General features: G+C 45.0%; 1 protein-coding gene across 1 annotated transcript in view; it reads left to right on the forward strand.

The window, feature by feature from the left end:
- Positions 1–10,464, forward strand: part of PON1 (paraoxonase 1) — a 33,041-nt gene extending 22,577 nt beyond the window's left edge. The window contains exons 6-9 of the mRNA XM_005678946.3: positions 1,308–1,508; positions 2,943–3,024; positions 7,048–7,176; positions 10,046–10,464. Of these exons, the coding sequence (XP_005679003.1) occupies positions 1,308–1,508; positions 2,943–3,024; positions 7,048–7,176; positions 10,046–10,204 (571 nt within the window). The 3' untranslated portion in view covers positions 10,205–10,464. The remainder of the gene's footprint in view (positions 1–1,307; positions 1,509–2,942; positions 3,025–7,047; positions 7,177–10,045) is intronic.

Here is a 10,877-nt window from a genome sequence, read left to right on the forward strand (position 1 = left end):
CAGCTCGCCAGGCTTCCCCGTCCATCACCAATTCCTGGAGCCTACTCAAATTCATGTCCGTTGAGTCAGTGATGCCATCCAACCATCTCATCCTCTGTTTTCCCCTTCTCCTCCTGCCTTTAATCTTTCCCAACATCAGGATCTTTTCCAATGAGTCAGTTCTTTGCATCAGGTGGTCAAAGTATTGGAGTTTCAGTTTCAACATCAGTCCTTCCAACGAATATTCAGTCCATCAAGGATGGACTGGTTGGATCTCCTTGCAGTCCAAGGGACTCACAAGAGTCTTCTTCAACACCACAGTTCAAAAGCATCTTTTCTTCAGTGCTCAGCTTTCTTTATGGTCCAACTCTCACATCCATTCATGACTACTGGAAAAACCAAATCTTTGACTAGATGGACCTTTGTTGGCAAAGTAATGTCTCTGTCTAGGTTAGTCATAGTTTTTCTTCCAAGGAGTAAGTGTCTTTTAATTTCGTGGCTGCAATCACCATCTGCAGTGATTTTGGAGCCCAAGAAAAGAAAGTCTCTCACTGTTTTCATTGTTTCGCCGTCTATTTCCCATGAAGTGATGGGACCAGATGCCATGACCTTAGTTTTCTGAATGTCAAGTTTTAAGCCAACTTTTTCACTCTCCTCTTTCACTTTCATCAAGAGGCTTTTGAGTTCCTCTTCACTTTCTGCCATAAGGGTGGTGTCCTCTGCATATCTGAGGTTATTGATATTTCTCCTAGCAATCTTGATTCCAGCTTGTGCTTCATCCAGCCCAACATTTCACATGATGTACTCTGCCTATAAGTTAAACAAGCAGGGTGACAATGTACAGCCTTGTACTTTCCCAATTTGGAACCAGTCTGTTGTTCCATGTAGCATAGCTGTAACTAAAATGCAAGTCTCAAGATTGCTGGGTTTTCTCCCACTGCCTGGTGCTGCCTTGAACTGCTCTATATGAGCATAAACAAATGTGGCCTGGATAATGATTCCTGGACTAATTTAATGTCTGTGGAGTTTAGTCTGTCTATACACACACACACACACACACCCCAGAGCACTTTTTTCCACGATACAGTTAATAGGTTTTTTCTGTTCCGTTGCTGTAATGACCTCTTAAGGTTTCCCTGGGTGATTACTGTCTTGGAGGGTTGTGTAGGCGGGACTGATTGCACATAATCCTGGGCTGTACCAGTTGTTGCACAGGCTCCATCGCACAGCCTGATTTCATGAGTATGCATTCATGAGCACCAACGTATAAGCCTGTCAGGTTCCATGCCGTCACCTGCCTGAGTCACACGTGTGTGTTTCAATTGCAGTTTGAATGACCTTGTCGCTGTGGGCCGTGAACACTTCTATGCCACCAACGATCACTATTTTGTGGACCAGTACCTGAGATCCTGGGAATTATATTTGGGTCTAGCATGGTCAAATGTTGTTTACTACAGCCCAGATGACGTTCGAGTGGTGGCCAGTGGATTTGATTTTGCTAATGGAATCAGCATGTCACCTGACCGCAAGTACGTGAATGCCTTAAAATACCACGTTTGTCCCTAGATTCTCATTTGACATATTTAGAGCATATTCATCTTCTAAAAAAGGGGATACATTTCTAGCATGTTGTCCCAGTAAAAAGAAATTGGGGGAAATGTAAAATATCTTAATTTCCAGGGGATAAAATATATCAAATCATAATTTACTGTTTTGTGAAGGCATACTCTTTTAAGGTTTCCCAGGTAGTGCAGTGTTAAAGAATCCGCCTGCCAATGCAGGAGACACAAGAGACTCGGGTTCGATCGCTGAGTTGGGAAGATCCCCTGGAGGAGGGCGTGGCAACCCACTCCAGTATTCTTGCCTGGAGAATCCCATGGACAGAGGAGACTGGTGGGCTAGTTCATGGGGTCACAAGAGCTGGATGCAAATGAACAACTGAGCGTGCATACTCTTTTAAATTCCTTTGTGAGGGGAGTGCATTTCAAGAGGGGGTACATACAGAAAACATTTAGTATGATTTTGCTTGCTTTGAAGGAAGATTTTTGACTGTATCATGAGATTAACAATTTATGGGTATGTTTATATCCGTAGTGCTGGTTTGTGACTTGACAGAGAATTTGTACCAAAATGTAAATCAAGCCACTGCTTCCTTCATCAAAAAGTGTTACTATGGGGAAAAGTCAGCTTCATAAGTATGCTTAGTGATGTAGTTGATTCTTGTTATTTTCTGGTGGTCATTCTGAAACAATTCACAGACCAACACTGGGTCTGGGGACCACACTTTGGATAAGACTGGTGTATGTATAAAATCCTCCTCATCTCCTATCATTAAGCATTTGTAACATACTTAGAGGCTCAGTAACATATTCAGAGGGTAGTAACTTATATAGAGAAAGCAGAACACTTTTCAGTTACTCATATCATCTCCTGGTCTTCAAAGACAGCAGATAATCACGCAGTCATTTCTCTCTTTGTTCTGGGAGGCACTGTGCTTAGACTGCCAGGGATCTTTACGATGAATGTGACACTGTCCTCACGTAGAGGGGAGGGAGTCTTCTCTCAGATCCAGGCCAAGCGCTTGTCTTCTCTTGTATTTTCTGTGGCCTAAAACAAGGGGATGCAATGCAGAACCCGGCGCTCGCCATTATGTTGACCAACCAAGAAAAGCGATGTTACGCTTTTGCTCGCAGATGCTAAGAACTGGCATTAGCGTTAAGTTCCTTGACTACTAGTTAGGGCCAACTAGTTTCCCATCTTTTGAAATAACTTTTCAGGGATTCAGACTCCCCCGTGTGCTGTCAACTCATTGAGTTCCTTCAGAATCCGGTGTGTTTTGAGACAGCTTCCGTTTTCCAGGCTCTAAGCAAAGTTCTCCCCCAGGAAGGGTTATTATGCCCTCATGGTAACCTTCTGAATCGTTTCCCTTCATGGGCTTTGATGTAGCTCTTTCTTCTTTGAAGGTATGTCTATATAGCTGAATTGCTGGCTCATAAGATTCATGTGTATGAAAAGCATGCTAATTGGACTTTAACTCCATTGAAGGTAAGATGTATTAACATTATACGTTTGTGGGGTGATAACTAGATTCTAATTGATTTGTGAAATTAGAAGTGAGGAAAAAGGATTGTCTAATCGGAGTGGGTGAGAACCAGTTTTTCACTCCTTTTTAGGGGGCATCAGCGTCTCTGGACTCGTTCACTTCTGCTCAGTGGGGAGTGGGAAGTGCCAGATCACACACACCATCTATGCAACTTTGGTTCTCTCTGTTCCAGACAATTTCCGGCTTGGAAGTTTGTTCTTCACTTCCCTCTTCCCTCCCCTCTCCCTTCCTCCTTCCCTCCTTCCCCTCTTTCCTCCTCCATGTTGATGGAACAGACAAGAGCCTCAGCTTGCGCACAGCAGCACTCAGCACAGTATTCACAAAGCCCAGGCACCGGGTGGTCACATCCCCGCCTCTCTCCAGCCCTCGCCCCCGCTGCTGAGCCGCTCCTGCCTGAGCATTTCGGGAACTGTCCTGGCAGTGTCCTTCCTCAGGATGGGGCGCTTGTCCCGCTGCTCAGGTATTCTTCCTCCAGGTCTTCACGCCCCTCTCCTTCACATCTTTCCAGATTTCCCTAAAATGCCAGCGAGGCCTTCCCTGGCTGCCTAAATCTTAACTCACAACTCTTCCTCTCCTTAGACAAACGCGCATGCACACACACACACTTCCTATCTCTTCTATGGCTTTATTTTTTTCCCTTCAGCATCCTTTGCTAACACGTTTCACATTCATATTTTCCTTCTCCTCCCCAGCGTCTGTCTGCCCGTCCCACTAGGGTATAAGTGCCACAGGACGGATACTTTCTTGGTGTGTTCCAGGGACAGTTCCCACACCCAGTAGGCACTCAACAAATTAATTGTTGAATTAACAAGCCGGGGCTGGGCATTCTTCAGGGATTCATCTCTACCTGTACCAATTCTGATCCAATATGAAGGTTTGGATCAAAAGGGGTAAAAACACAAGGAGCAGAAAGAAGAAGTATGTGGAAAGCAGAGCATTATGAAAGTGATGCCTTTGGAAAGATGCAGAGGTCCCTCTCCCCGGCCAGCACCGCCCACGGCACTGTGAAGCACCGTCACCTGTGACTGTGCCCATCAGCGTGTATCAGGGACCATCGTGAGGGGCTTTATTCCGAGAAAATTGCCTTGAAACCACATCAAATGTAATATCATGTTTGACATTAAAACTCATTGACAGGGCTGTGACAGTTTGGTATTTGCTGCAGTAAAATGGAATTTCACACACTCAGACTGGCTGAAGGGATAAAAACAAATTGTGGTTATCACAATAGATACTTTTGCGAATTGAAACTTAAAGGATTTTGTAAGAATAAAACCCCATCCAAGGTACATGCAATAGCGAACGATAAAGGTGCTACTCCTGTCGACTGAGGGCAAAGTTTATTTCAGGTGTGGCTCCATTGCTGGCAGAAAATCCTGCTGGTGTCCTGACACAATGATTCAGGTGAGACGCCCCTCTCCTCAGCTAGGTGATGTCATTCTTTTTTTGGAGGTCATGTTAACCAAGTCCAGTTGATTACTACTGGAGTGCCAAGAAATTTGACAAACCAGCTGGGTTGTTATTAGAATTTGTGATGAAATGTGGATGAGTCTGTGGCCTAAGTGTAGTGTATACATGGAATGAAATATTACTCAGCCCTGGAAAGGAACAGAGTGATTCATGCTAGAACACCAATGAATTTGAAGACATGCTAGGTGAAGTTATTATGCTAAGAATACTTAGCATAAAAGTCCTTAAGCTAGACACAAAAGGACAAATATTCTATGATTCCACTTATATGTGGTACCTAGAAGAGGCAAATTTGTAAGGAGAGAGCAGGACAAGGGTGACCAGGGGATGGGGAAGGGAGGAATGGGGAGCTACTGGGTACAGCTTCTCTTTGAGATGATGAAAGGGTCTGGAAATGGAAGGTGGTGGATTCATGACGTTTTGAATGTACCTGATGCTACTGAGCTGTACACTGAAAAATGGTTAAAATGACCAGTTTCATGTTATGCATATTTCACCACAGTAAAAATGATCCCTTCTTCAAAACATGTTCCAAGACACAGTCAATGAATTAGTCTCACTTCAGTGAGTTCCAGTTCCCTAGAAACTGGGATGTTTGTTAATAGAGGATACCGTTCTCCCCAAAGAGAATCATTTATTAAGTTTCCTTGACCAAGGAATGCAAAGTTTCCACTGGACTTTGTGGAAGTGTGACCCATGGTCTGTACCTGCATTTTGGTGAGTTGGTTTTGCTGGGAATCATGGATTTGCAAGGGAAGAGTTTACTGCTGAGGCCAAGATGGGCTCCCTGTTGGACTCTCCAGCTCTTGCTGGTGCCCGTGGCAGGAGCTTGTTACTGGTGTGAAGAATGAATGGGACCCTCGGCTTCTGGGTCCTTCTCCCACTCTCACTGCCTACCCTCGTCTCTGCAAGTTTTTATCTGCTGGGGAATTCACTGGTTGGCCATGACCCCTTCCAAAGATAGTAGCAGCGCCCCGAGACAAACACTTTCCTCACAGAAAGATGCACCGCTTTGCAGGGCAATAGGGCAGGGATGTAGAGAACCGACATGCGGACGCAGTGGGAGGGGAGGGTGGGACGAATTGAGAGAGGAGCTCTGACTTATCTGTGCTACCCTGTGTGAAACAGCCAGCTGGTGGGAACCTGCTGGAAAGCGCAGGGAGCTCAGCTCAATGCTCTGTGATGAGCTAGAGGTGTGGGACGGCAGCTGGGGGTGAGAGGGAGGCTCGAGAGGGAGGGGATAATACACACGTGCACACACTCCCCCCCCACACACACACATATCTCCTCCCTATAGATAGATAGCTGATTCACTTCATTATACAGCAGAAACTAACACAACATTGTACAGCAATTATGCTCTGATTAAAAAAAAAAAGAATTTAATGTATCAGCCTAGGATGCCTGACACTGGGGTAGATGGGGTTTCGGGATGGAAAAGACTTGGAGATGATTTTGGCCAGAGAACATTTACTCAACCACGTCCCTTGGCCAAACGTGCCTGTTTCCAGGGTAGGAATGAGTCATGGCACTGCATGAAGGTGGAGAGGATGCCCCTCAGCATCCTTGTCCCTCACGGCCAGGTGCGGAGAGCTCTCGTTTTGAGGAGAGCACAGGGTTCCCACAGTTGTCTGACCATGCTCTGGCCTTTGCAATGAGTTGCCGCCGGTTATTCCAGGCTCTCTGGGCACTGAGGTATGCTGGCCTCTGTTTGAGGTACATGGTAGATATTGTTTCCAACTGAGAGTTAGAGGTAGACAAATAGATGTGATTTCTCCCCAGTAGAAGGCAGCCAAGATGATGAATGATGGAATTAAGAATCGTTGGTATTATTTATGATCCTGGTTCAAAGCCGTGACAGCAATCTGTGCAGTCAACACATGCTTGCAACTTATATTTAGAAAATAAACAGCAGAAGAACAGGGAGTCGAATAACATCAGGAAGCTGAAGAAGAAACTTTTCCTCAACTTCAAGGCACAAATTAGACCCCGGGTGACCATTTCTCCTCTGGCTGCACAGCCTATGATTAGCCATTAAAGAAGTGCCTACACTTCACTGATGCTCTCATCAGAAATGAATCCACATTTCCTGGTTGTTTTCAGAATGCTTATAAAAATATCATTTGCACATGCCGCTTTAGAAGAAACTGTTTTATGCTGCACTGAAAAACATTTTTTTTTTCACTTTCGGTTTTAAGTTCATGCACAGATGTTAGTCCAAATGCTTTCATATCACTTTTAATAGTTTTTCTTGGTTTTTCTGATCTTCCCCTTCCCTCGTGTTCTAGAAAATGGCAAAATACTAACACAGATGGAGAGCTAGAGGAATTCCCTGAGTGCTAGTGAGGTGGGGCAGGGGAGCAGAGATGTCTCATCCCTGGAGCAGGTGTATGGTGACCAAGGATGCCACGATAGCTTTCTCTAATGTATTGCTCCATCTCCTCTCAAGTTTTCTGTTGCTTGTTTTCTTTCTCCCTGTGGTTCTAATCTACAAGTCTCTGGACTGTGACACGCTCGTGGATAACATATCCGTGGACCCTGTGACAGGGGACCTGTGGGTTGGCTGCCACCCCAATGGCATGAAAATTTTCTCCTATGACCCAGAGAATCCTCCTGGATCAGAGGTTAGTTTGAGAAAACAATCATCAGTGCCCTCATTCCCAGCTAGCTTTCTGTTGAAAACATAAATTTCAATTATATGTGCAAATAAAAGGGAGACGTGGATAGATGACCTAAATTATCAGATAAAGATGGAATTTGACTTTGGGAGGCATTTGAGACAGAGTCTAGGTGGGAGAGATGGTACCTGTAAACTGGGCGATTTGGGGGTTTAATGAGGGCACTATGTACAGGGGTGTGGGCACAGGTGGGGAAATGAACGGGGAAGGGTAACGTGGTACCCCAGGGCTACCACGGGAGGTAGGCATGGTTACCAGAGCTGTGTGTGGAGAGGGTGCTGGGAGGGAACCTGACCTCTGGTTGAGGGATGGAGCCAACCGGATGCGGTCATGGCCCCACACGGGGTGGGGGTGTGGGGGGCGGCAAACATTCCGCCTGCTTCCCAGTCTGCCCATCCCTCTCTGCTGCTGCTTCCTGTCAACCTTTACTGGGAGGTGGAGGGAGCCCTGAGCAGGCTCTGGAAAGGCTGAGCGGAGTGGAGGATGAGTCTGGCGGGCTGGTTTAGGACAGCCAGCACTGGACTGGGCTCCGTATCTTTATTTCAGTAGTGAGTTTCTCCGATTTGGCCCTTCACAATAGTTTAAAAAATATAACAGACCACATTGTTATGGTCTAAACGTGTGTTACCTGCCTTCCTATTCAACACCCTTTTCCTGCGTGCCAGCGCCTTTGCCAGTTCATATAATAGAGCAGCTGCAAAGCAGAGACGCCATCCCCTCCAAACCTTCCAGGCAGATGGGGACAGGAATCCTTGCAGGAAGATCTGAGCTTGAAAGACCTCTTCTGTCTTAGTTTTAGCACCCACAGACACTAGTCACGTCATCGGTCTCTTTCTCAGTGGATTATTTTGACAGTGCAAGCAGGAATATGAAACTCCCTTTGCCATGAGCATTTGAATGTCTACTGTGACTTAACTAGGGTTTTCTAGTCGGTTTTCAGTTTGTACTAATTATGCTGGCTATTTACATCAAGCACACGTACTTTTTGGCATGGTTTACTGTTATGTATTCTTTTTAAGGGGCTCCCTTGGAGGAGGAAATGGCACCCCACTCCAGTATTCTTGCCTGGATAATCCCATGGACAGAGGAGCCTGGTGGGCTACAGTCCATGGGGTTGCAGAGTTGGACATGACTGAGCAACTGAGCATGGATTCTTTTTAAAGCTTTAAGAGTCAGTCTCATTCCACCCTTCACCCCTAAAAAAATTTTTTTAAAGGCTGTGTCTCTTGGATAAGAAACAAAAGCCAAATATGTATTTCCAATTACATGTGGGCCCTTCATAACCTTTTCTCTGGGTTTACAAGACAACTGTGATTACGGTGAATGGCACTCCTTTGTGCCTTCTGCTAGTTCTTAGCTATTAGGACTGCTGTATGGCGCGCTCAGTAGAATTGAGGAAACGTATGCTGTGGCGTGTTCACTATTCAGAACTGGGCAGAATGTTAGATTCTAATTTGCTCTTGCTTGTTAGCTCATTTGGTGAACTTGAACCGTTTGCTATAGCACGGACTCAGTTTCCTGTTTTAGAAAAAAAAGTGCTTCCTTTCTGATGAAGAATCTGGTAAAGAATAGCAAAAAGTAATAACCATCCATTATCTAATGCACTGCCCCACAGAAGACTGACTTAGTTTTAATAGAAAGTGGTTTCCTAAAGCCAAGGTGCACCATACTATTTCCCAGTAAGTAACTACTACATGTGAATGCTTCAGCAATTTCCTAAAACATCTGTTTTTGGTGCCAGCTGTTTTGGAGTGGTCCTCTCAAATGGGCGCATGGACCTTTCAGTCAAGCACAAGCCTTCCTAATCTGTCATATTCAGCGTTTCTGTATGTCAGTATCAGTTCTTCGGGTCCCTGTATTTTATCTTAAAGCCTTCAGAAGAACACCAACTTAAAGATGAAAGGGAATTTAGAGTTAATGTAGTCCCACCTGAGCAGGGCATGGCAACCCACCCCAGTATTCTTGCGTGGAGAATCCCATGGACAGAGGCACCTCGTGGGCTGCAGTCCATAAGGTCGCCCAGAGTCAGACAGGACTGCAGCAACATAGCCAGCACAGCGCAGAGCCCCACCCACCTCATTCTACAAACGGAAACACACAGTAAGCGCAAGATCCCAAATACAGCCCTGCACTCCTGCCTTACAGCGAGCTGCTGATAGTATGTGAATCATATGAAATTACCATTTCATTGGCCCCAATTGTCAAATATTGGCTATCTTGTGTAGTCAACTTGAATACTACTCTACTGCTGCTAATGACATAATCCTGTTTCTGCTCAAATAAATGAAGGAAACTGAACTCATAAAATCTTACATACTAGGAGTTGGGACCTTAAGTTCAGAGGAATAATGAGTGTGGAGGAGAGGTATGTTCTTTTTGGGCAACAGTCTTTTGTTTTGTTTTTATTCCCATATTTAAAAACCAAGAATTGAGTGTAAACATCCAAATTCCAAGCTTACCTGAAGATACACAAAAACTGGCCTGAATTCCAGCATGGCAATACTTTGACACTTACTGAGTAACCCCAGCTCCATCCTGCAGTGAACCACAGCGCTCCTTATGGTCCCATACCCAGGCTATGTTACAGTCTTACGGTTCTTGCCTCTATAGGTCTTCAGAGTGTCTATCTTTGTTAAAGATGATCTGATCAGAATCTGTCATTTTTGCCAATGAGGAAATAGATATCTATAGAGAGTCATTTTGGAACAAAATACGGTTCACCTAAAAGTCTCTTCTTATGGAGAAATGACCCCATATTTAAAGTTATGTCTTGAGTGACTTTAAAAAATACTAATGTAATGTTATTTTTGGATAGGTGCTCCAAATCCAGAATATTTTAGCAGAAGACCCCAAAGTTACAGTGGTTTATGCAGAAGATGGTAAAGTGTTACATGGAAGTACGGTTGCTTCTGTGTACAAAGGGAAAATGCTGGTTGGAACCGTGTTCCAAAAAGCTCTTTACTGTGAGCTCTGACTGGCTGATCTGTACCCCTATCCCGACAAGTGGGAGCTCTTCACTACAACTGCTTGCCACATCTGAGGGGGCCACAGTGATCTCAACAGTGAATGCTGACCCGAAACTTGGACATCACAGGAGATGGCGATCTGTTTAGCTGGGAACAGATACTTCGCATATGGCTTTTTTGGGTGTATAATATCAAATCAGTCTTGGAATATCTGGAAACTTCACTTACCGATAAAAATCCTTTAAATAAAATTGCTAAAATCATCACATCAACTGTCAGGTCTTAAGTATTTTAACTATATGTGACCCAGAAAGTCCTCTCCCGAAAACATGTGTTCCCTGGAGCATGTGAGCTTGTGGCTGCCTTGTCGTGTCTTATTCAGGGAGCAGGATGCAGTCAGATGTCGTCAGTGCCCCAGCACTCAGAGCCTTCAGTTCATGTGCTGGACAACAAGATGTGCAACCAAGGTGTCCTCAGCCCCAGGCTCACCTAACCATCACATTTCCTGGCACACTCAGACTCATTCCCATTTTCCCTTCTAAACAGGACATTCCCAGTAATGGCTCAGTGGTAAATAATCCACCTGCCAATGCAGGAGATGTGGGTTCAATCCCTGGGTTGGGAAGATTTCCTTGCAGAAAGGAATGGCAACCCACTCCAGTATTCTTGTCTGGAAAAGAA

Source organism: Capra hircus, chromosome 4, assembly GCF_001704415.2.
Source record: "Capra hircus breed San Clemente chromosome 4, ASM170441v1, whole genome shotgun sequence".
Taxonomy (NCBI): Eukaryota; Metazoa; Chordata; class Mammalia; order Artiodactyla; family Bovidae; genus Capra; species Capra hircus.